The following is a 25,016-nucleotide window of genomic DNA, read 5'->3' as shown; positions in this document are numbered from 1 at the left end:
AAGACAAAATTAATATTTTTTCTATGGTTTTGACCATAAATTGCTTTACACATTTAGGACCTGAATAAAAACCACTTTCACCAGAAATCTTGGCCCATTAATTCAACTGACATATCAATTTACAACTTTCAGGACTGCAGATATAAAAAATGTAAAGTATAAAATTATGTAAGTTTGAAATGGTTTTAATTGTATTCATTAAAAATATTTACATTTCCCAGTACTTACTTGACAAAACCCCCTTGCAATATAATTCTACTCTAAACTTTTATTTATAAAATGAGGCTCACTTATGACATTTCAATGACTGCGATACTGCAAATTACTTACATTCTGTAAAATATCTTACGAACTTTCATATCAAAGGTAGTTTATATTGGATTATCGGAAACCCAATAGAGCCCACAGATGAGCTTCCTATAGTTCTTTTCATTAATGCTTGGAAAGCATGTGAACATGAAAAGTGCTGTTAAGTGCTATCATCTCCCTTAAATTTTCACTTATACTGTGTGCACATTGTGAAATAAACACATATGCAGCATGTCCATGTTTTGATATGTATTTTTTATTTCCCTGCAGTTTTCACTTATCAAGAACAAGTAACAGGGAAAGTTGTCTGAACTAGTGCATAAACAAACATTCTGAAACACCACTACACGTATCTAATTTACAAGAACCGTATAAAAAAAGTCACTAAAACACTACACTATGAAGGTGTCCAACGCTTACAGTCAGACTTTTTCCAACCCGTTACTTGCCTTGTAGCCACAGGAAAACTCTCCAAAATTGAAAAGACAATCTTGCCACAACCCTCCCCCCTCCCAACACCTGGGATGGCTCGATATCTAGACTTCCAATAATTATTGCAATGATATAATGCAATACATACCTGGTAAAGTATCTTTTATGTGGTGTGTTACAGTTTTAAAGCCAGTTAAAATATGCAGCCTTCAGATAAAATGTAATCCTCGAAAAATTTTCATATCTGCACAGTTTAAATGTGCTAGATGCATAATTTTTCCTATTCCATTTTTTGTGTAATTATTTTTTATAAATTGGTATTATAAATAGAAATATACATTCAAAATACATGGAAAAGTGAGTTACTACATTAAATTTGCATGTATCGATCCATCCCTTTCCCCTGCACAGTAATAGAAAATACTATTTTGCCTTGAACTTCATATTTGACAGTGAAATGCCACTAAAGTATTTACCAAAAAGTCCATCTAGTCAAATTGTGAAACAAAATGAACCAAGTGAAAACTTTACAGTTCCTTTAGAAAAAAATTACAAGAATTTCATTTCCTAGCTATGAATCTTTAACTTTTTAGACACAAAGTTGGATTTATTTTTACAAGATACAAAATGTAAACATGGCAAAATAAATAGTTAAAACAAGTGATGCAGGATCCCATTTCATGCTCATGATCCCATTAAAGAATTATTTTTTAAAATCCATTCAGTTGCAAATTCAAGTGCAAAAGCATGATGATGAATATCTACTATTCAAGTAACAGAAATAATATTGATGATACAAATAAACTATTTTACAAGGTAGTGATTTTCCCAATTTTACAAAATATACATCATATATGGATTTAACATCCAATATACTATAGTCCATTTAGGTCCATTGTTACACTCTGTGATCCACAGAGTGGTGCCTTTTGCATTCAGCTGGAATATGAATGACTGCACACCGTCAGCACAGGTCAGAGCCACATGGTTTAGGTTATGTCACTTCCATAGCTACTGTTGTCTCTGCTATTCCATTTAAGCCCAATCTTTCTGGTTCGTGGTTCTCTCTATGATAAAGCAAAGAATAAAATAAACATTAATACTCTCTAGAACACTGATGCTACCACTTAGTATTTACAAAAACATTGTTATGTAACTACAACTAAACATGACTTCACAAGAACAATTCCCATTTTTACGATTTCTAGAAAGGAATGAGAAAAATTTTTCTTCAGCTCAGAAATTCCAATAATTCCTAATTTTTTTTATTATAGCTATTTTTTTTTTTTTTTGAGACGGAGTGTCACTCTGTCGCCCGCTTGAGTGCAGTGGCCGGATCTCAGCTCACTGCAAGCTCCGCCTCCCGGGTTTACGCCATTCTCCTGCCTCAGCCTCCCGAGTAGCTGGGACTACAGGCGCCCGCCACCTCGCCCAGCTAGTTTTTTTGTATTTTTTTAGTAGAGACGGGGTTTCACTGTATTAGCCAGGATGGTGTCGATCTCCTGACCTCGTGATCTGCCCGTCTCGGCCTCCCAAAGTGCTGGGATTACAGGCTTGAGCCACTGCGCCCGGCCTTATTATAGCTATTTACTTAGGAAAGATAATAATTTAACATAACATTTCAGTAGAAGCCAATGAGAAATTACTTATGAAATATGTATCACAGGACAAACCAAGTTTTCCTTTTTTTTTCTGAGAGATGAAGCATATGACACTCAAAAAGAATAATCATTAGGAGCACAGTATTACGGAAATTATTTTCCACTAGAGTTTAATTCTATAGGCTTAAGATCATGTATTAACCTATGCAAATCAATTTTTTTCTGATTCACTGTTCTCCTTGTATTAGTGTCATAGACAGAAATATAAAAACATTCTAAAATATATTATAGATGTACATTAATCCTAGAATATTCTCATTTTTAATATACATAAAGTAATTTACTTTCCCTTTGTGTATGATGCTAAAGAAAACACAAATTTGGATGTGAAACCTAAACTCTGGCACGGAGTTAATCATAACAACTCTCATCTTCCAGACTGCCTAAACTATAAAACACCAGACAAGAGTAACTTCACGCCTGTAATCCCAGCACTTTGGAAGGCTGAGGCGGGTGGATCAACACGTCAGGAGATTGAGACCATCCTGGCCAACAGAGTGAAACCCCATCTCTACTAAAAATACAAAAATTAGCCAGGTGTGGTGGCAAGTGCCTGTAGTCCCAGCTACTTGGGAGACTGAGGCAGGAGAATCGCTTGAACCCGGTAGGCGGAGCTTGCTGTGAGCCGAGACTGCGCCACTGCACTCCAGCCTGGGCAAGAGAGCGAGACTCCATCTTGGGGGTGGGGTGGGGGGGAGGGGGGAAAAGTAACTGAAGCTTCTAACATAGACTGTGATGTGTTTAACAATTTGATGTCCTTTTCTTTCTTTTCCTTTCTCTCTCTCTACTACTACTCTCCCTTTCTCTAATAATCCTACTAGGTTGGCATTTAAGCATCCTACTAGGCACCTTAAACAAATAACTAAGTCACAGAATTTTATACAGATCTTCAGTATCTATTGAAAATCAAGTCTGTCAATAAACACCTATTGCTTGAGCAGTGTAAAAAAAAGTCTTTTTCTTCCCACAGGACAGCCAGCACAAAGGGTTCTCATCACTGAAACACACACACACACCTTGCTATGCTGCTGATGGCACTGCTGGGAGTAACCTTTGGCACTCTGTCCATACTGGCAGCAACTGTGGCAAGTTTTAAGGCTGTTGGCGATGGTGCTGAAGTCCGTGTATTGATATGCACATTGACTGGAGAAACAACACTGACATTATTGAGGTGCACTGCATTTGTCAGGCAGGAATTGTTCATGGGAAGTGTCTGAGGACTGCTTGTGCACAATGCTGGGATTAAGTGGTTTGTAGTGGTGTGGCCAACTGTCCTTACAAGTTGTACAGCTGAAATCCCTGGGCTAGATGATAAAGCCATATTGGTGGAGTATAATGTTTTAGAGGTTCCTGAAAAAGAAAAAAGTCATTCAATTAGTATCATGAGACATCAATAAAACTATTTTTAGAAGTTTAATAAAAATAAATACAAATATTTGTATTTGAATTGAATGCCAAGTTAACTTTTCACACACTGATCTCTCCAAAGGGAGCTTCTGATCACTAAGTAGAATGTACTAATCTGCTACAACCCCCAAAACATCCTCTTTCTACTGGTCTACAAAAAAGAGCTTTGCAAAGTATCCTGCCGCCTATATCTGGCAACTGTGGAGTTAAGTATAACAGGACAGATGGAAATGACAGTTGGGTTTCCCTAAGAATGCACACATCCATGAATATTAGTAAAAATGGACAATCAGGCTCATGAGTATATATAAAAGCAACTGGAAAATCCTAGGGTCTGAGAGGTAGCTGAAGGATGATAGGAATAGCAAGTTTTTGCGGACTCAAGGTACTAAGAAGCAGACAGGGTTTCATGGCAATACTCTATCTAAAGAGGCGGAGCCAGAGGAAGTATGCCTATGAGTGGTATGTAAGAGTGGGAGGGCAAACCTGATTTCCAGTTTATTACTGTCCTGGGTTATATTTCACCTTTTTATCAATGCATGGATGATTCAATGGGGATGGTTAGCTCAACAGATTTCCTAAGATGTGAGGCAACTGACAGTATGTGAATGAAACCAGGAAGGGTAGAGTGTTACACAGGTTATGTATTCAATGGATGAGGGAGAAAACAAGGAGTAGATTCTATGTGAATTCTAGAAACATCTAGCTATTTCTCCCTATCTTTCCAAAGAAATCCTAAAGAGTCCTGATTGACTTCTTACACACATTTTCTCCTTGGATAAAAAAACAAAAACCATACTCCCAATTACTGAGTTACAACTTCAAGAAAGTAGGTACCATGTGAAACCCCAGCTGTACCTGAAGGCTGGACAACACCGTTTATGTTGTTGTGGCCAGTGTTCTGTTCCTTGGCTACCTCACTGCGACTTGGAACAGGTGCACTGACCACTGCAGATGCAGCAAAGTGGGCGCTTGCTGAGTCAAGTGTTTTAGACATACAGTCAGAGGTGCTTGAGCCCTATAGAATGAACAAAGTTAAATTCTCTAATTTTTAGATGTAATTTTATGAACATATTAAGGGATGGGGCAAACCCAAGAGGCTGTTGCCTTTCTAACCTTGAACAATTATAAGTGTTTAGATTAAGAGATCTAGGATTCCATAGACGATTTTTGGTAAATGAAGCAGGGAAGTGAACAAAAACTGGGAATTTATTTCTGAGAAAGAACTAGAGATTAAATAACCCAAGGCTTTAATGTTCTATTAATTTTTCCAGTAAATATTAATGAATGCTTTTAAAAATGCTTGACAAACTAGATACTTGGATAAAATGAAATCAAAGATATAATTAATAGATATTTTTGTCACAACGTGAAAACCTATCTTGGCCTAACCCTGAAACAGGCTGAAACTACTTTAGGCTGGTTAACCAAGAGACTCAGAAAAGTTTAAATAGCCATTCCTCCTTCATTCTGTATAAAACTGGTTACTAAGTCCTACAGCCCTAGTCCTTGAGCAAGTCCCAGATACACCTGGATGTCACAGGAGTGTTGGGTTCCAAAGTCACTGAGATACTCATGTTACTGGAGTCAGGATCTTTAAAGTCAGTGTACTGACCCTTTGAGAATGGGCTGAACCACAACGGGCAGATTCTAGCCTGCGAGCTCACAAAATATAACCAAGATTGAGTAAATCTCAGTTACTACTTTAGAAGTGGTTTTAGAATTATAGAGCAATAAAATTTAAGACCTAAAATGCAAGGTTTATGTTTTTCAGGTGGTTCAAATTTGAAATAAGATTTCTTAGTTTTGTTTTTAGTGGCTTAAAATAGAAATTTATCATCATATAGTTCTGTAGGCCAGAAGTCCACAATGAAGCTTATGGGGTTAAAATCAAGGTGTTGGCAAGGCTGGTTCCTTCTGGCAATTATGGTTTTATGAAGTATTTTTATTCTTATCTCTAGCATCTTTATTTAGTGGTGTCTACAAACAACTTCCCTTAGTGGCAATTTTCTTCTTCATTTTTAAAAACTTTTATTTATTTATTAATTTTTTTGAGACACAGTCTGACTCCATCACCCAGGCTGGAGTGCAGTGGCGCGATTTAGCTCACTGAAACTTCCCCTTCAGAGTTCAAGTGATTCTCATGCTCCAGTCTCCCAAGTAGCTGGGCTTACAGGTATGTACCACCATGCCCAGTTAATTTTTGTATTTTTAGTAGAGACAGGGTTTTGCCATGTTGGCCAGGCTGATCTCGAACTTCCGACCTCAAGTGATCTGCCTGCCTCAGCTGCCCAAAGTGCTGGGATTACAGGCGTGAGCCACCGTGCCTGGCTGCAATTTTCTTCAACAGGAAAATGTGATTCACAATGGCAAGGCATTATGCTGTTAATATATTGCACAATTCAACTGAATTACTGCCCAGCTTATGAAGCACATCCACATGGCACTTAAACACATAGTTTAGGAAGTGGTTAGGAAAGTTATATCTTTCAAAAAAATCTTCTTTGGGGGAGTAGAGGTGGAGAATGATTCTTACAACTGCATATATAATTACTTCTATAAATTCTTAACAACCCTTCAAAAAATTGAAAATACCGTATCTGGCTCCAGAACTCTTCTCAAAGTATTAAGAGACTAGTTTATAAGCTAGTCACTTAAAATTACGTACATTAACTGAAAAGAAATTCAGGTTAGAGCCCCCAAATCAAGAGTGGCAAAACCAAGATTATCTTCTTGGTATCTGACTTGACAAAAATGGAATAAAACTACATACTGATGAAAGAAACAGACATAACTATGACAAAAAGAGCAGTTTACCTGTGCTTTTGGATGTGTCTGTTGCGAGGAATGCTGAGATTGCTGTTTCTGCTGAAGCTGGGCAAGTTGCTGCCTTTGCATCTGAACTAACTGCTGCTGATGTGTCTGAAACTGCTCTTCCGTGATACCCCCTGTTACTGGTAAACAACATGAATTTTGGAAATGAGTACGTTTTAAAAGATTTTTAATAACATAAGCAGAATATAAATTTACTCCACAATTAAGATGAAAGCAATAACAAACTACAATATGGATTATCAGAAAATAATCTAATGAAAATGGCAAATCTTTCATCAAGTGTGGTGTATGCTTGTATCTGTGATCTCCATCACATGCTAAGAAAAGTGCCTAAATGTAGTTTTTGTTTAATAATATAGTTCTAACATGAATATTTTACCATTTATTCAGACTTAACATCTTTGAGACCACTCTTAATTCTCTACATTATGACGAGCAAGTAATGAGAAAAACTTTGATTTATTCATGTTAATAGTAATAAAATAATCACTAAGTTATAGCCTTAATAAGAAAGTAGGACCATCTGCAAGACTGTCAATGATTTTTACTGCTGGTTTCATATAATATTGAAGTGAAAATATTTTATTCTCTGATTACAAATCAAAGTAGAGAGCAACATTCATCTAACATAACCATAAACTATAATTTAAGACAACAGATTCAATGTCTAAAGTAAATCCATCTATAAAAATATGGGCTAGAAATCAGACAAGTATTCAGAAAACTGAAGATAATATGTATCCTCAGATGTAACAAATTTTATTGTGACCAACTATGTTAAAAGTGTGTTTCAAATGAAAACAAAGTATTTTGTTGTTTTTAACAACAACAAAAATACTTTTGGGTTGGTAGATCATAGATAAAATATTGCCAACCAGCTGCGTTTTTTGAAAAAATCAGCTAAGTTACAGAAACCATTTTTCTCAAAGAAATGTAAACAAAATTTCATTCGTTGATATTTCAGCAGATGATTGATAAACTGATTTAGAGAACACAAAGACATTTCCATGGAAGTCAGTACAATATTAGAGTCAAGAAAAATTAAATGACATGAGAAGAAATGTACTTTAGAGTAATTTTGCTCTATTTTTTAACTGCTCACTTTCCTTTCTCCCAATTATTTCAATCAACAAATATTTACTTATCTACTATAATGCAGAATGCTGCACTAAGAGTTACAGTGAATACAGGGGAAAATAAGAAGAGGATCTCTGTTACAAAGTCTTGGAATGTAGTTGGAAAGAAAAGACAGACATAAGAAATACCAATTAATGAATCAACCTTTACATGTAATTGAGTGATCTAATCAATATGACCTAAAGGAGTTTAGACTAGCAACTACAGCCTCAATCTAGCTTACTTAACTCTCCCAAGTTTTCTGTTGAGTAGGATCACGCATAAATAATTTAAAAAAATATTTATGGTAAATTAGACATATAACAAGTTATGCCTAGTACAGTCTATTTTCTATGAAAAAGGAGTTATGCCCCAGAAATGAACAAAGCTTTGGATATACTCTCATTTCTATTCCACAATATTATCATTAAAATTTGTCTTGGACTAGAAGGGGAAAACAGTTCTTAGATAGCAATGTTATTTTTAAAAGATTCAAAACCTTGGGGCTATTACAGTGCTCACTCTAAAATTTTTAAATTACCTGTATTTTTGAAGTACACATTAGTTATCTTACTGAATTACCAACAAAATCAAATGTCTTTCTTTGCACATGTTAAATTCACTGCAAGTGTTCTATTTTTAAATGAAAAAAATTTTTTTAAATTCTAAATTTATAATCTTCAACCTCAAATGAAAATGTGAAGTATTCATGAATTTCCAGCTGTTTGAAAACCTTGGGGAAAGAGATGAAAAATAGTTTATTAGATACAAAGACAGAAAGAAAAATCTTAAATTAAACCCAAATAAATCTGTTTAAGTCCTATGTGTACAGTTCACCAATTCAAAAGAAATGGACTTGGAATCTGGTATTATTACAACAGTCCTTAAGTCCAGTGTCAAGTGTGTCCAGAGTTGAGCTTTACGCTCTGGTGAAAAGGTGAGAGGCACAATGATTAATATTAAGTGAGGAATAAGCCAAATAAGAATATATACTTTCAGTGGCTATTTCAAAATTGAGAAAGAAGCAAGAATGAGAATTTTTTCTTCTTTCTATAATCGTTTAAGTCAGCTGATAAAATCTTACTAATTCAGAATAAAGTATATATCTAAATTAGTAGAAAGAACAAATTCCTGTTTTTTGGAGGCAGAGTCTTGCTCTATTGCCCAGGCTGGAGTGCAGTGGTACAATCATAGCTCACTGCAGCCTTGAACTCCTGGGTTCAAGTGATCCTCCCGCCTCAGCCTCCTGAGTAGTGAGTAGTTGGAACTACAAGTGCATGGCATCACACCTGGCTAATTTTTTTAAATTTTTGTATACCCAGGGTCTCATTATGTTGCCCAGGCTGGCCTCCAATTCATGGCCGCAAGTGATCTGCCTGCCTCAGTCTCCCAAAGTGCTGGAATTACAGGCATGAGCCACTGTGACCAGCCCAAATTGCTACTTTTTAACAACAACAAAAATATTTTTTGGGTTGGTAAATCATAGATAAAATATTGCCAACTAGCTGTGTTCTACCTGCTTTTATGAACACATGATCATTTGTGTACATATTAAAAAGGGAAACAGATAAAACTAGCTGTTTTTTTTGGGTGTCCGCATTTACTGTCCTGTCTTCTTGAGACCATTAATTTGCTCAGGAACCTTATTCTTTTCTCCTCATAGGAAACTCAGAAAATCCCAACCTAGTCGCAATCCAAATTATTCAGACTAATGGTCAGTGTTTCTTAACCTTTTTAAACCTAGGTGGACTTTGATACTAAAATTCTCATTTCTGATCCCATTTCTGGTTGAGAATCACTGACACAAATTTAATTTAATTCTATATGTATATGCTTTAAAAAATTACATTCATTTTTTTATTTTCCCCCTCACCTGAATCTCAGTATGTTATATCCATTCTTGGCATCTAGCTCTTTATTATTAAGCAAGGTATTCTGTGCTTGCAACAAGCTGATCTTCCTCATTCAGAATTTTCTAGAGCACTATTTATTATTACTTCAAAACTTTAGACAAAAATCGCCAAGAGTAATCAATGACACAAAATTGGAACATATACAAAATATCCTTTCTAACTCCTTTATTATTTTGGGGTGGAGGAAAAGTGGTATGAAATGCACAGTTTTAATAGCATGGACACAATATTGAATTGCAATTCTCAGGGTTCTCAGGGTTTACTTACTGGTAGGTGGGGGGCGGGGGCAGGAGAAATTTGACTGAAAGCATTTTCTCTACTAATTATTTTTTCTTTCATAAGTTACTGAAATACATCCAGAAGATATTTCTTACATTGCTCTGGATTACCAAGAGGCACACATTAAAGTACATCAGAAATAAGTAATGGTTATAGAGTGAACAAATCTGTTTCAGAATAAGATACAAGACAGGGACCAGGGACCCAGCTTTGGGTGAGGTGATGGTGGCACCAAGGGCAAGTGGGAATGTACAAAAGGGAAATTGAGATTCTCTGCTTCTTTTGCTTAGGGCCAAGCCCAGTTTTTTCACTAGCTGATCTTAAGTTGCTAGCTTAAAAGTGAAATTCATGCTGGTCATAAATCTATCCCATCACATGCCCACAAATCTTATCAATTTAAAAGTAACCATAAATCTGATTGTTTTCTGAAGGCAGGAGTATTTCAATACTCCAGATAGATGAGAAGTATTCCTTTCCCTAAGTAAAATGTTTTGCAAAACTTCCTGGGTAACACATTCTATATAACACATTCGGCATACTTGTTATATGATTTTCCCTTTTATATACCCAAATATGTAATTCAGGACATTAGTAACATACTTGTATTTCTAGATATATTGTATACAGAACAGTCTGTTTTTCACGAAAGCCCCTCACCTTTCTGGCTATCCTCTACAAATCTGATTCATTACCTATCTTGTAATTACCAGTCTACTTTTATTCCTCAGATAAATCCATATGCCTTTTCTTAGGTATCTGTCACCATCCTTGGAAAGCAGACTTTGTTTTCAAAGGTCCCAGCCATCCCTCATGAAATGAGTTCCTGTATGGTGCTCTGCCTAAGGTGACTTCTTAGTGATCAACTAAAAACATACTCTGTGTACCTCCACAGATTTTACACTAACACAATGATTATAAAGCTTTAGGTCCCTGCTTCTTAAGCTTGTGCCCAGAGGTATTCTTGAATATATGGGAAATCTTTGTTAACTCTGTATTATTTTTGTTGACAAATGAAAAGAACAATCTAAACAGAAATACACTCTGGATCTTCTGGATGATCATCCCACAACAGAGTAGGAACACAGGATTTTTGTGCTTGTGCCTTTGTTTTTTCATCATCTCTTAACTTTTAATGCAGTGTTTCTTAAACTGGCCTAAGATGGATTCTTGGGAAGCCATGAATTTTTCAAATACTAGCCTCGACTAAATTTTCACGGCTTAATGAAGAATACCTAATTTGGTAGTAAAGATTATTTAAAAGTCAAAAAGAATACATTATCTAGTATTTTTTCATCTACCAGGTCAGTCTTTGTTACAAGTTTTCTTTTTTTCTTTTTTAAGAGACAGGGTCTTTGCCTGGGTGCAGTGGCTCATGTCTGTAATCCCAGCACTTTGGGAGGCCGAGGCGGGTGGATCACCTGAGGTCAGGAGTTCAAGACTAGCCTGGGCAACATGGTGAAACCCCATCTCTGCTAAAAATAAAAAAATTAGCTCGGCGTGGTGGCTCGTGCCTATAATTCCAGCTACTTGGGAGGATGATGCACGAAAACTGCTTTGCCTGGGAGGCGAAGATTGCAGTGAGCCAGAATCATGCCATTGCACTCCAGTGTGGGGCAAGAGAACAACACTCGTCTCAAAAAAAAAAAAAAAAAAAAAAAAGGGGAGACAGGGTCTTGCTATGTTGCCCAGGCTGGTCTCAAACTCCTGGCCTCAAGCCATCCTCCCACTTTGTCCTCACAAAGTGCTGAGATTACAGAGGTGAGTCACTATATCCAGTATTACAAGAGTTTTGGTATATGCTTTATCAAAGATATTCTGACTATATGCAATTTTTGTTTTAAAGGACAGATCTGGGGCAGGATTAAAGGGTAGAGAGAGGGATCTTACATCAAATCTTCTGGGTTAGAGTGGGAAGTCAAATGAAAGTTCATATAAACCACTGGAGCTACTCTGCTGACAAACATATCCAGGAGGGTTGACATTACCTTTCCAGGACTGTATACATCTTACAAATGTAACTCTTACAGTGAAAGGCAAACTAACCAATAAACTGAGTCTTTGTGGGTGGGGAGTGGAAAGGTGAGGGGCGTTGGGGAATGGAGAACAAATAGATGTGAGGATAATGAAAAAAGACTAAAAATCCATTTAAACTTCTGAAACCCAAGCCAAATATTTACAATTGAAACTTCGTTATTTCCTTTTATAGTTTAACTAAAATATTTTAATCCCTTAGGTCTGAATCCATTTCTCACCTCTGGAAGCAACCCTAATCCTTAGCTAGATGCTAAATCACATTATACCAATCCTAAAACTATCATACTTGCACACATTTATGACGATTTAAGAATGAATGGGAAGAGAAACTGAAGAAATTAAAAATCAGGAATTTCTCTTGGAAAACTTTACAAACAATGATTTTAGAAATTGGTAATATTAAGATATTTAAAGTTGTCAAAAAGGCTGCTGGTATCTATTCTGTATATTATGACAGGTAAGATAAGAAAAAAGTATCATGTTAATTTGCAACCATGCATTAGTGAAAACTAAAACTAAATGTAAATTAATCTGTCCTTTCAAATCTGAAAAAGCAAAGCACTTTTAGATACAAAATGTATTTTCTTGAGTTCTGGATTTAAGAACATCATCTCAAAGAATAATACTGTAGTTTCAAAGGATTATCCCCTGTTTATGTGAAGAAATTACATTCTTCATGTACATATTACAATTTGCATGTGCTATTAATTAAGTTCCTTGAAGGTAAGGATTGTCTTGTAAAACTGCAACTTTTAAACACTTAACCCAGTGTTTCCCATATAAGAGACACTAAATGATGTATGAAATTAATTTCTCTTGGTTATTCAATTGTCATGTTCACCACAATCAATCTATTCTTTATCCTGCTTTTTTTCTTTGAGAAGTGTTTTTCAATTAAGAGGATATACCTTTATTTTACTTAAAGGTTAATGAAACACATCTCTGCTTTCAAATGAAGTCTTTAGTTTTGGTTCTAATACCTAGGATACAGTTTTCAATTTTCCTTTAAGTATATAAAAGATAACACACACACATATATATGCAATTTTTGCATATATATATATGCAAATATATATATATTTATTTATTTTTTTGAGTCAGGGTCTTACTTTGTCACCCAGGCTGGAGTGCAATGGCAAGATCTTGGCTCACTGCAGCCTCTACTTCCTGGGTTCAAGAGCTCTTCCCCCCTCAGCTGGGACTAGAGGCACGTGCCACCACACCCACCTAACTTTTGTATTTTTAGTAGAAACTGGGTTTTGCCACGTTGCCCAGCCTGGTCTTGAACTCCTGGCCTCAAGTGATCCACCTGCCTCAGCCTCCCAAAGTGCTGGGATTACAGGCATGATTCACTGTGCCTGGCCTAGAATATATTTTGGACACATGGGCTATGACTTGGAAAACATTAATCAGGGCTATTAACAACATTTAAGAGAAAATTATTTGCCACTAGCCCTTAATTCCACATAAGATGCAGCCCTCTTTTTAATTTTTGTTTAAGAACTAAGGAATCTGTGATATAAATAAAGTGCATTATGTTTCTATTTCTGATTAAACTCATTTGCTGGGATTTCCCAGCTGTGAAATGGACAATTTAGTACTAATAATCTGTTTAGTTCAGTGTTACTCTCTGCCAGGGAAAAGTACAATCCAGTGTTAGTCTTGGTCCCTTATTTTTTGTCTTGTTACTCTTAAAAACAACTGTGCTCTCACGACCAAGCCCGCTAAGAACAAGCAGAAGGAAAAAGTGTTCAAGACACATAGATTAAAAAAACCAAACACATGAGGATCCCATTCTTTTGCTGTATCCTTAAATACATGAGGATACATCCATCAAAAGTAAAAATATAGTTTTCTAAAACTCCCTCATCCTTCCATTTAGGTAGATGAGGAAATTCCTATCCGTATTCATGGAATTGTAACTGAATTCACTTAAAATTATTATCTAACCAGAACTAAGAAATCTATATAATGAATATAACTGATACAAATCATTAAATTATAAGTTTTCAATTATTTTTTTAAATGCTGTTAAAAAACTTTTTTCATTATGTATTTGTATTGCCATGCCTATTATTTTAAAACAAAATACATCTGTTGAAAACAAAAAACCTTGTGGTCCCAGTGACTAGAGGAGTCACAGTCAAGAAGAATGAGTTCAAACAAAATCTTTTACTCTAGGAATAAATTACTAAATAAGACAGATATGATTTCAAAACACTGAATTCTAATGTACCTTAGTTGTTGCTTAAGTCTTAAAATTTTTTAAGGAAAGAAATGGTACTGTGTTGAGGGTATTAAAAAATTTCAGATAGGAAAAATCACACAGACCAAAAAGATTATTTTTTTTCTAATGGTAATGTAAAGATAAAAATACAAAAAAATCTTGTTGTCTATGATGTTAACATAGCCAACTTGTGACTTAAATTCCCTGAGAAGTACATGCACGCCTAACGTAACAGTTTAAATGCTTATTTTATGTTGTATGGTAGTGTCATAGGATTATAGAGGTGATTATAATGGAACTATTTAAGTCGTATTAACTTATATTTTGGACCAATACATATGTCGTATTGATGATATAACAATATATACAGGCCGGGTGCAGTGGCTCAAGCCTGTAATCCCAGCACTTTGGGAGGCCGAGACGGGCGGATCACGAGGTCAGGAGATCGAGACTTGGCTAAAACGGTGAAACCCCATCTCTACTAAAAAATACAAAAAAAACTAGCCGGGCGAGGTGGCGGGCGCCTGTAGTCCCAGCTACTCGGGAGGCTGAGTCAGGAGAATGGCCTGAAACCGGGAGGCGGAGTTTGCAGTGAGTTGAGATCCGGCCACTGCACTCCAGCCTGGGCGGCAGAGCGAGACTCTGTCTCAAAAAAAAAAAAAAAAAAAAAAAACAATCAAAAAAAACAATATATACAACACATATATACTTTCTGGAAAAAAGTCAAGTTAAATCTAGAGTTAATCTGGAATGTATAGTATGAAGCTGAAAATATCTGACAATGTTCACGCTGAGAAGGAAGACATTAAAATCACTTTTTAATGTGGTATACATCAGCAGAGAAAACAATCAGCCTACGGTCAAATGTAATTATAAATGCCTCTATATGGTGTGTTTTAAACTCTTTTTAAGAAAAATTATTTTGAGAATGTTTAGTACAAGAATTCCATTTAGCTAAATAAACTGGAACTTTGTCTTAGAGCTGGCTGAAAAAAGATCTGATTTAATACTTGTCAACTTTCTACTATCTTTAGATTTCTAATAATCCTGCAGCCTCAAATTGTATTACACATTTATCCATTTCAGCTTCAAGCACTCTTTCAACTTCACAGACTCATGAACTTTATATAATGGGAGGCCATTTTCCTTACTTAAGTTCGTTTAGGAGAAAATTAACCAACTAATTTGGATAAATGATATGCCAATTTCTAATCATTCAAACAAATCCAATATTATAACCTTTAAACAAATCACTGTACAAGTCAAGTTGGAAAAGAGGCAGTTCAGTAGCTAAAAGAGACTGAACATTATTGAGACCAATCAAGCTAAAGTTATTCATGATCACTGTAAGGAAGTTTAAATATGATAATTTCACATCCTAGAATGTATCATCCAGGAAGTAATTTAGAAATACAAAAAAAAAAAAGGTATCAACAGTGTAAGTCTCTATGTTAATCTTGGGATACAATGCATATATACAACGTATACATTATAAAGATATTTATAAATTATACATACTTGCATACATGTGATAAAACAGACCACAGAAGAAAACAAATCAAAATTGTACCTTAGATTCTCCAGATATTATACATTATTTACAATGTACATGTCATAAAAATATTACATTAATTTGAATACATCTCTTAAAAATGAAAAAACTTCCTGATCTAACTAGAGGTAAGCTATCGGACAAAAATTATTATTCACAGGGGCTTGGCACAATGGCTCATGCCTATAATCCTAGCACTTTGGGAGGCTGAGGCAGGTGGATCACCTGAGGTCAGGATTTCGAGACCAGCCCGGCCAACACGGCAAAACCCTGTCTCTACTAAAAATACAAAAATTAGCTGGGCATGGTGGTATGCTCCTGTAGTCCCAGCTATTTGGGAGGCTGAGACAGGAGAATCGCTTGAACCCAGGAGGCAGAGGTTGCAGTGAGCTGAGATCACGCCACTGCACTCCAGACTGGGCGATACAGCGAGACTCCATCTAAAAAAAAAAAAAAAAAAAAAAAAAATTATTCACAGGGAGTCTCCTAAAAATCATTTTCCAGAAAGAGTTTTCAAAGGTACTCTCAAGGAGTAATGGTTACATTTAATCAAAGATTACGCACCAAAATGAAAATTACCTTTAACATAAGCAGTAGATAGTACTGCGCTGTGATTATCTGGTGGCAGCTTATAAGCAGTGTGCTTTGTAGGGAAGTCTGTATGCATTCTGCCTACATTTACCGCACCAGGAATACACCCGAAATAGATGTCAGTGGTTTTACAGTACTAGTTAGGACAATTTGGTTAAAATGTGAGGCAGAACAGTACAATTTTGTTTCTTAGGTTGGGGAAAAAAATGCAGTAGGTTAAGATAAAATTCCTTTCCCAATAAAATTAAGTAAAAAAGAATAGCAGGATATACTTTTAACACAGCAACAGCTTACCTGATATGCCATTCTTGCTGGTGTTCAATAAAGCTACAGATGCTGCAGAAACTCTTTTATTGTTCACAGTCTGCCCTGGTTTTCTTGAGGTACATTCTTCACTATCACTGTCCTGTAAATTTAGTAGCCTTGGCTGGAAACACTGTAGTCGACATGATCTGATATTGCTTAATATTTCAGAAAGGGACAGTCTATTTTCACAATGTTTACTGGAAGCATTGGTCCGAGAGAAATTAGAAGAAAAGTCTATAGTTTGGGAAGAGCTTGAAAAACTATTCAGCATTTCAGGGTCTATCTGTTTTAGGACTGGGTCATGTTCTGTGGATATTCGGTCCATTATGACCCTGAAAAGCAAAATAAAACCAAACATTAACTAAGACAGCTGAACATTTTTTCTTTGTCTTCTGTTCCAGATAGCAAACAAAAACCAAAAACCAAAAAACAAATACCAAAAGTGAAAACAAATACTTCACCTTCCACCTCTGCCAATTCGCCTCCTTGCAAATCCTATACATCTTCTTGGGACTGTAAGTGTTGTAAGGCAATGCCTATACCTCAACTTATCCAAATCTGCCAGTTCTGAATTTTCACATGAATGGTTAGCTTGGTCCAAACGAGGCTGCAAAGAAAGAAAAAAAAAAAACCCAAAAAACTCATGGAGTAAATTTGAAATGAAGACAGGTTAGATCATGATAAACATGAAGTAACTGCAACATTAGCAGAACAATTAAAATCTAGACATAAAACTGTAAAAATCGGGCTTCACTGACTATTAATCAGGTTAAATTTTACAAAACTGAATCAAAAGTTCACTCACCAAGATTACCCAAACTGAATTTAGTTTCTAAAGATAAATTCACTTAGGGCCCATTATACTTAAAAAGGAATGTATCTTTTAAAAAAAAATGCAGCTTTTAACGTATGTGTACAAAGTAGAGATGGTGAAATTACATTGTAATTTGTAGGCTTCCTACTGAGAAACCAGAAACAAAATTTTTTGGACTAAAAATTGCATTTCAAACTCTTAAAGGGTCAAACTGAAGCTTCCTCTTTACTTTTAAGAAACACATATCCAAGCGGGATGCAGTGGCTCATGCCTGTAATTCTAGCACTTTATGAGGCCAAGACAGGAGGATCACTAGAGACCAGGAGTTCAAGACCAGCCTGGGCAATGTAGCAAGACCCTATCTCTACAAAAATTACAAAAATTAGCAGCATGTGGTGGTATGTGCCTGTAATCCCAGGAAGCTGAGGTGGGAGGACTACTCGAGCCAGGAGTTTGAAGTTACGGTGAACTGTATGATTGCATCACTGCACTTCAGCCTTGGTGACAGAGCAATACCCTGTCTCTAAAATAAATAAATAAATAAATAAATAAATAAATAGAAAGAAAGAAAGAAAGAAACAGCCTGTTCCCTGCCTTCCTATTCCCTTCATCATTTTATCATGCTATGTCTGTCCCCTTTCATTAAGAATTTTCCCTTCTCTCATCAGCATAATTAGTAAACAAATCTCCACCTCTCCTAAATTTACACACCCTAAAATAGTTGTCAGTGTATGTTTACCATTACATAGCAAGATAAATGATCTCCACAAGCCATATAAGAAAGTCAAAGCCATCCTCACAATGCTACATTATACCTCATCCGAGAATCTTGGAGAGTGATATAATGCGACTTCATAGCATAAAGCAACTTCTAGGTGTGTCAAAAAGTTATGAATACAATTATTAGACAAAACACTGCCATTATGGAAGTTTAAAAATTATTATTTTGTTTGATACCTACTGGTATGTATGCACAAGATGGGCTTGCATAACAATAAATTTCAATAAACACCTAGTAGCCATCAAAGGTTCTAGAACCAACTTACAAATCTGGGTTTACTTAATTCTAGTAATGACACACTGAATAATTTTTACAACTGCTGAAGCTATAATTAGTGCCCAAAATGAAACTAAATTTCTAAAATGTGAGGAATTATCAATTTCCAAGAAGAAGATTCCGATGCCCTTTGAAAGGACTCAGTACCTTTTAGCATTTTTTACCAGTATTCACATAAAGGATATTACACAAAAAAAATTGATGCATTTCCCATTTTTAGATCAAGACTAAGTCATCTTGACACGGGTTACCTGTTAATTCCAGTTCACAAAAACACCACACACACACACAAAAGTTCTTACAGCATAATACTGGCATCCTGCCCGCCTTCTGAAAGCACAGGGACCATCAGGATCATTTTCTTCTTCCGGTTCTGATACTGGGGACAATACCTAGACAAAAGAGGAATTCCATTTAGGAGTTATCAAAAGTCAATAGATCAATGTTTGTAATGCTCTAAAATTTAAATCTGATCACAAACAGTAAATCGCTTCTATATTACATATCGTAGGTACTGAATTCCCCCAAAACATTAAATGACTAGCAAAAGTTTTCTATGGTTAAAAATCCTTCTTTTTAATGGATTAGTTCTTTCAGGTTAAGTATACACGGCATTGGCAATGCTTAATTGCTTCTAAACATGAAGTGCTAAGACTTAGAATTAATATAGTTTTTATACATCCCATTATATTTTATAAATAATGTATGTGGCTATAAATATTTAATGACAGTTATACTTCACCTATAGGTAAGTGTTTTTATCCAATAACTTTATCTCTCTGTAATAAAGCCAAAAACTAGGACATAAAAACAGCTTATAAATAGTCAAAAAATCACCACAACGAAAAAACCTCAAAGGCCATAAAGGTCAGGTTTTATTCAAAGGAAAATCTTGTATCTCCCCACTCACTTTTTAAAAATCACTTTTTAAACTTAGCAGATCAGAAGTAGAAAATAAGAAGAGAAAAGAAGACTTGCTAAAGTAAGCAGATTGGTTATAAAAGAGATAAGCCCACAACGCTATAGGAAAAGAATAAAGACTTTCAGAAATCTGTTACATATTAGAAAGCACTCTGCCCAGGCCATGTCATATCAGGCCAAATATCCCTAGGTAACTGAGTGGGCTTCTAGGGCAGTAGCACTGACCTATCAGAGCACACTTTATAAATGTCATAAAAACAGATTAAATAATACACAAATATACCGACGACAGGGAAATAATATGTTTTAGATAAATTTCCACCCATAATGATTAAAATTTTTAAAAAAGTTTTGGTACTTAAGTTTCAGTTGTCTCGCACTCTCACTTTGTAGTACATCTCTTTTTCTGACAAACGCTGGCTCAACCATATTTACTTGCAAATTTCTGAACCTCACAAATCCCTCTCTTCCTATTTTGAGAGGAAAAATGTTTTCTCCATACTATTTCCAAACTGTGGTAACTACCACTGAGCAGGGTCATCCAGGGGAGAAAGGTATTTGTTTGAGGTTCCAATATACCTCCACCAACCCTATGGGGGAGACACAGAAACAGTGAGCTGGGGCTGATTCTTCTTCATGGGGAACCAAGCCCCAAACCTGAAATTTGAAAGGAAATCCCAAATGTGAATTTTACACTTTGGTTCCTTTGCAAATAATGTACCTATGCTAAAATATACACAGGAAGTGTCACAAAGTTTCAGAAATTCTGTATATAAAATCTATCACCCCTTCCTCCTAACTACCATTCCCTAGGGGTAGATTCCAGGGGACAAAAGAAGTCTGAGGCATAGGAAGACAAAGCTAATGTTAGGAAAATCGGAAGCACGATCAAGAAGAGGCAGGGTTTTAGTTCTGTTCAGCTGCAATTCAGTGACATAAGTCTGGTTAAAATGTTTGTTCTCTTAAGGCTCCCTATTCCTTGTTCTTGGTTTATCAGACAAAGAAAAAGTATGATTACTTTAATGATCTTGTCAGCAACAAAATCCTCATTTTATAAGAGGTACAGTCTGAATAGCTGCCTCACTGAATGATGCCCAAATATAGGTAAACGTAAATACTTACTCTTTAGTAATATGGGGATACCATAAAATTAATGAGGATTGTCTAAGACCTAATATAAACAATCAGAACAACCTAAAAGTTTCAAAATGCAATTTTCATGTGAGTATGGGAACTTACTATATAAATCAATGCAAGAATTTGCAGCAGAAATGAAGATCCCTTAATGCACGAGAAACATGACTAGTTATGCTGACTGAGCTCTACTTTCAGGCTGCATGTACTAATTCCATCAATAAAAGTTTCTATAGGTCATAGCACCCTACAGTATCATTCTTTTTTTTTTTTTTTTGAAACAGGGTCTTGCTCTGTTGCCAAGGCTGGAGTACAATGGTGCAACCTTGGCTCACTGCAACCTTCATCTCCCTGGCTCAAGCGATCCATCTCCCGTCTCAGCCTCCGAGAGTAGCTGGGACTACGGTCATGTGTCACCACGCCTGGCTAATTTTTGCACTTTTGTTTCTGTTTTTTTGGTAAAGATGGGGTTTCACCATGTTGCCCAGGCTGGTCTCCAAGTCCTGGGCTCAAGCAATCCACCTGCTTTGGCTTCCCAAAGTGCTGGGATTACAGGCCTGAGCCACAATGCCCAGTCTGCAGCATCGTTCTTTTTTATTTATTTATTTATTTATTTTTTTGAGACGGAGTCTCCCTCTGTCTCCCAGGCTGGAGTGCAGTGGCGCGATCTCCACTCACTGCAAGCTCCGCCTCCCGGGTTCACGCCATTCTCCTGCCTCAGCCTCCCATGTGGCTGGGACTACAGGCGCCTGCCACCGCGCCCGGCTAATTTTTGTATTTTTAGTAGAGACGGGGTTTCACCGTGTTAGTCAGGATGGTCTCGATCTCCTGACCTCGTGATCCGCCCATCTCGGCCTCCCAAAGTGCTGGGATTACAGGCGTGAGCCACCGCGCCCGGCTGCAGCATCATTCTTAAAGGGCTGGGAATATATAGCAAAACTTTCTAGGCTCTCATTAGTACCACCAATAAAAGCCTATTTTACATACAGTTATCTAACTATGTCATTTTCTTACTTAATATTTTAAATAATTTCCCATTATGTATAATGTAGATAGAGGCTATCTGACATTTGGGTATTACTGCAGGCATCAAGCCTTTCATCCCCTCTTCCTCTTCTATGTTATGTGCTCCAGCAATGCTAAACTGCTAGGAGTTCCCTCTAGTATGTTGTGCCTAGAACCCTTCCCTACACTTTCTATCTTGAAAATTACTCTTTTGTAAGGCACTATATCCCTCATTCCTTCAAACTGGTCATCTGATGAATGTCCCATGGCTGTTCAAAGCTCTGCCTGAGTCAAACTAGATGATCCTCTGACAAAAGTAATATATGGGTTCATTAAGCACTCCTCAAGGAATAAAATTAAGCATATCTTTGCACATTTGATACTATTCATGACTATCAGAATATTATCTGGGTAGAAAAACTAATCAGTGAAAAAAAAGAGTAAAACTAGTATAATCCAGCCAAAAGGGACACATTTTATGCAAACTCCAGATTTTAAATGGTTATAGCAATGAAGAGTTTTATAAACAGTCCTGCTTTCAAACATATCTATAATGTTGGTTTTTTAAAAAAAGTTTCCTTAAAGCAAACAAGTCAAAAAGTTAAAATATGATAAACCTGGCAGTAGGTTCAAGGTCTTTGTTACAGTATTTTCTGTTAAGTTTCCTATGCTATTTTTAAAAAGATGGTATTGCTAGAGCAGGTGATACACAATATTTTTTGAAAAAATGGATCTTTCTTTTTGTTTGTTTTTTTGAGACAGAGTTTTGCTCTGTCGCCCAGATTGGAGTACAGTAGCACGATCTCAGCTCACTGCAAGCTCTGCCTCCCGGGCGCACGCCATTCTCCTACCTCAGCCTCCTGAGTAGCTGGGACTACAGGCACCCGCCACCATGCCTGGCTAATTTTTTGTATTTTTAGTAGAGACGGGGTTTCACTGTGTTAGCCAGGATGGTCTCGATCTCCTGACCTTGTGATCTGCCCGCCTTGGCCTACCAAAGTGCTAGGATTACAGGCGTGAGCCACCGCGCCCGGCCGGATCTTTTAATATATAAAGTAAAAGTCTTATTTTAAAAACAGCACTTATAAAAATAAATATTTTTTAATTGCGCACATTTTTCTATAAAGCTCTTGCAATATTTATCAAAGAGTTAAAATCTGAATCAGTCCCTTTAAGTCTTTTTTAGAATCAAACAGCCATTACCTAACAAATTAGCAAAATTTACATTAAAAGTTATAAAACACAATGCTGGTGGAGTGTGGTAAAAAGGAAAGTATTGTTGATATTTTCAATATTTACAATTATATATTAACTGTCTTAAAATATTGATAATTTTTGGTTAGTAACTAGTAATTCAATTACTAAGAATCTATTTTAAATACAGAGGGAAAAGATCTAAGTTCATTTTTATAAATGGAAAAACTGAAAACCATGTGCTCCACAAGAGCGTAAATTCTATACAACTGATGAAAGATAATACAGAGTAAATACCATTTCAGTGGCTACATAAATAATGTGGAAATGTTTATGCTACATACATTAGGGGAACAAAGCAAGAATAAAAACTCTAAGATAGCAATTGCTTTAAAAATATAACAATATAAAATACTAGCAGGAAATATCTTTAAAATAGTTTTAAAACAAGCACCTGTGGAAATTCATCTTCATCTGAGCTGTGAAAGTCATATTGCTTAATGTCACTCTTATTGATCACAGGCAATGTCTCTGGAGTGGGTTGCTGAGATGTTATCAAAGCCTCTGCTTTAGGCTTCTTTGGGTACTTCTTCTTTTGACGAACCACATCAGAAGCCTCTTCTTTCAAAGACAAATGATGAGGGTGCTGTTTACATGACGATTTTTCCCCCAAAAGGAAGAAATAAAAATCATTTTAGAAATCATGAAAAACTATACTGCTCTTTGAAAAACATACATTTTTACCCAGGAGGTGATTTTATTATTTTTAATATGCAAAAATTATTCTGTGTTCACAAATTGAAACATGTTTTACTTTCTGCAACTTATGATGAAAAATAATTATGGTATTTAAATTTGCTTTTTACATTATTATTACTACTTTAAACTATGTGAGGAATTTTTTGGATTGCTCTATTATGTAATCCAGTATTTAAAAGGTATTTAAATTCAATTTTTATTTAAATCTGCTGCACTGATAAAAATTAATCACTATTTTTATTTTTAAGTTTCTTCAACTGGATCATGAGTTTATTGTCATTTCTACACTTAGATCCAATTTTTTAAAATGTCTGTTCTATGGATGTAAATCTTTTGAGAAAAATAAGCTTAACTAGGAAAAAAAACCCCTCACTTTTTAGAATGTATAATTACTGCAGCAACCGAACAGTAACTGTTCTGAAGTCCCGCAGGCTTCTGTGGAGGTTCCTGAGAGGCCATCTGGCAAAGACACTCACTGAAGGGGTAGTGCCCCTACCTCCCCTCAACAGAGTAGCTCTGTTACTGTTTTAACATACTGGCATTCCTTTTAATAAAAAGGGATCTGCCACTTTAAAAGTTGGAAAAGACTGTTCCAAGCACCAAGGTACAAACTACAAAACTTATACTTTTCCACATCTAGTCCAGATGTTAACTACTTTAGGGTCAAAAACAGTACACACAATAAAAATATTGTTTGAAAGGCAAATTATATTTAGTGAGATATAAAATTTTTCATATAATGGCCATAACTATTACATCAAAAACAAAGCCCCAACTTTCAGAAACTTCCCACATTTTAAAGTGGAATACGTGACAAAGTAAATATAGTTAACCATGTGTAATGGAGTAGGACAACAATGGATGCAACCAAATTCCTAAAGTTAGTATTTAGGAAGGCTGAGTATTTATTCATAGAGGAAGTCTAAAATGAGAATCAATATCTAATAAAGGCTGATTCTGTCAGTAATTATGGGTTAAGATTTTCATACTGCAATGCTTAACAATCACATACCTAGGAAAAGCACTGATTAACACAAAATGGATTTTTAAAAGTAACTTACAAAATGACATTTGCATTGATAACTTTTTTGGCTATAGAGGCAAGTGAGATTTAGAGAGAATCAGGATGGTGGGCTAGATGCCTGTGATTAATAAGAAAGAACTTTAGTGTTTGAATTGACATGAGCTGAATGAAGGAGTCTTCCTGCTCCACACTCTTTCTTGACCTTTAAGAATGAATCCATGAAAAATGAGAACTGTGTACATTTTTAAAAGATGAATTTTCCACAAACACCCTAGGTCATTTAAAAAATTTTGCTACAGAGTAAAGCTCTATTGTCTAGAAGCTTCAGTCAATACCTGTTTCTTACTTAAATCTATGCTCCTTAAAATTAAAAGCTTTATTAGTTTTCATATTTCCCAATTAAATACTTTAATTAATGTACCAAGTGAGGACCGAATAAATATAGT

The 25,016-nt window shown here is 35.8% G+C and overlaps 1 protein-coding gene across 5 annotated transcripts in view; it reads right to left on the bottom strand.

Moving 5' to 3' along the window:
• Positions 1–549: 549 nt before the first annotated feature.
• Positions 550–25,016, bottom strand: part of EPC2 (enhancer of polycomb homolog 2) — a 142,939-nt gene continuing 118,472 nt past the window's right edge. For 2 of the 5 annotated variants that reach the window (XM_005573128.5, XM_065525459.2), the window contains exons 7-14: positions 23,242–23,433; positions 18,836–18,925; positions 17,124–17,269; positions 16,651–16,994; positions 6,627–6,763; positions 4,668–4,827; positions 3,419–3,752; positions 550–1,808 (exon numbers count right to left, since the gene is read on the bottom strand). In XM_005573128.5, coding sequence (XP_005573185.1) covers positions 1,736–1,808; positions 3,419–3,752; positions 4,668–4,827; positions 6,627–6,763; positions 16,651–16,994; positions 17,124–17,269; positions 18,836–18,925; positions 23,242–23,433 — 1,476 coding nt within the window. In that variant the 3' untranslated portion in view covers positions 550–1,735. The remainder of the gene's footprint in view (positions 1,809–3,418; positions 3,753–4,667; positions 4,828–6,626; positions 6,764–16,650; positions 16,995–17,123; positions 17,270–18,835; positions 18,926–23,241; positions 23,434–25,016) is intronic. The other 3 variants (XM_065525458.2, XM_005573130.5, XM_074009079.1) reach the window with 3 other exon arrangements.

Source organism: Macaca fascicularis, chromosome 12 (assembly GCF_037993035.2).
Source record: "Macaca fascicularis isolate 582-1 chromosome 12, T2T-MFA8v1.1".
In the NCBI taxonomy this organism is placed as follows: Eukaryota; Metazoa; Chordata; class Mammalia; order Primates; family Cercopithecidae; genus Macaca; species Macaca fascicularis.
This window is presented reverse-complemented; position numbering and strand designations above follow the sequence as displayed.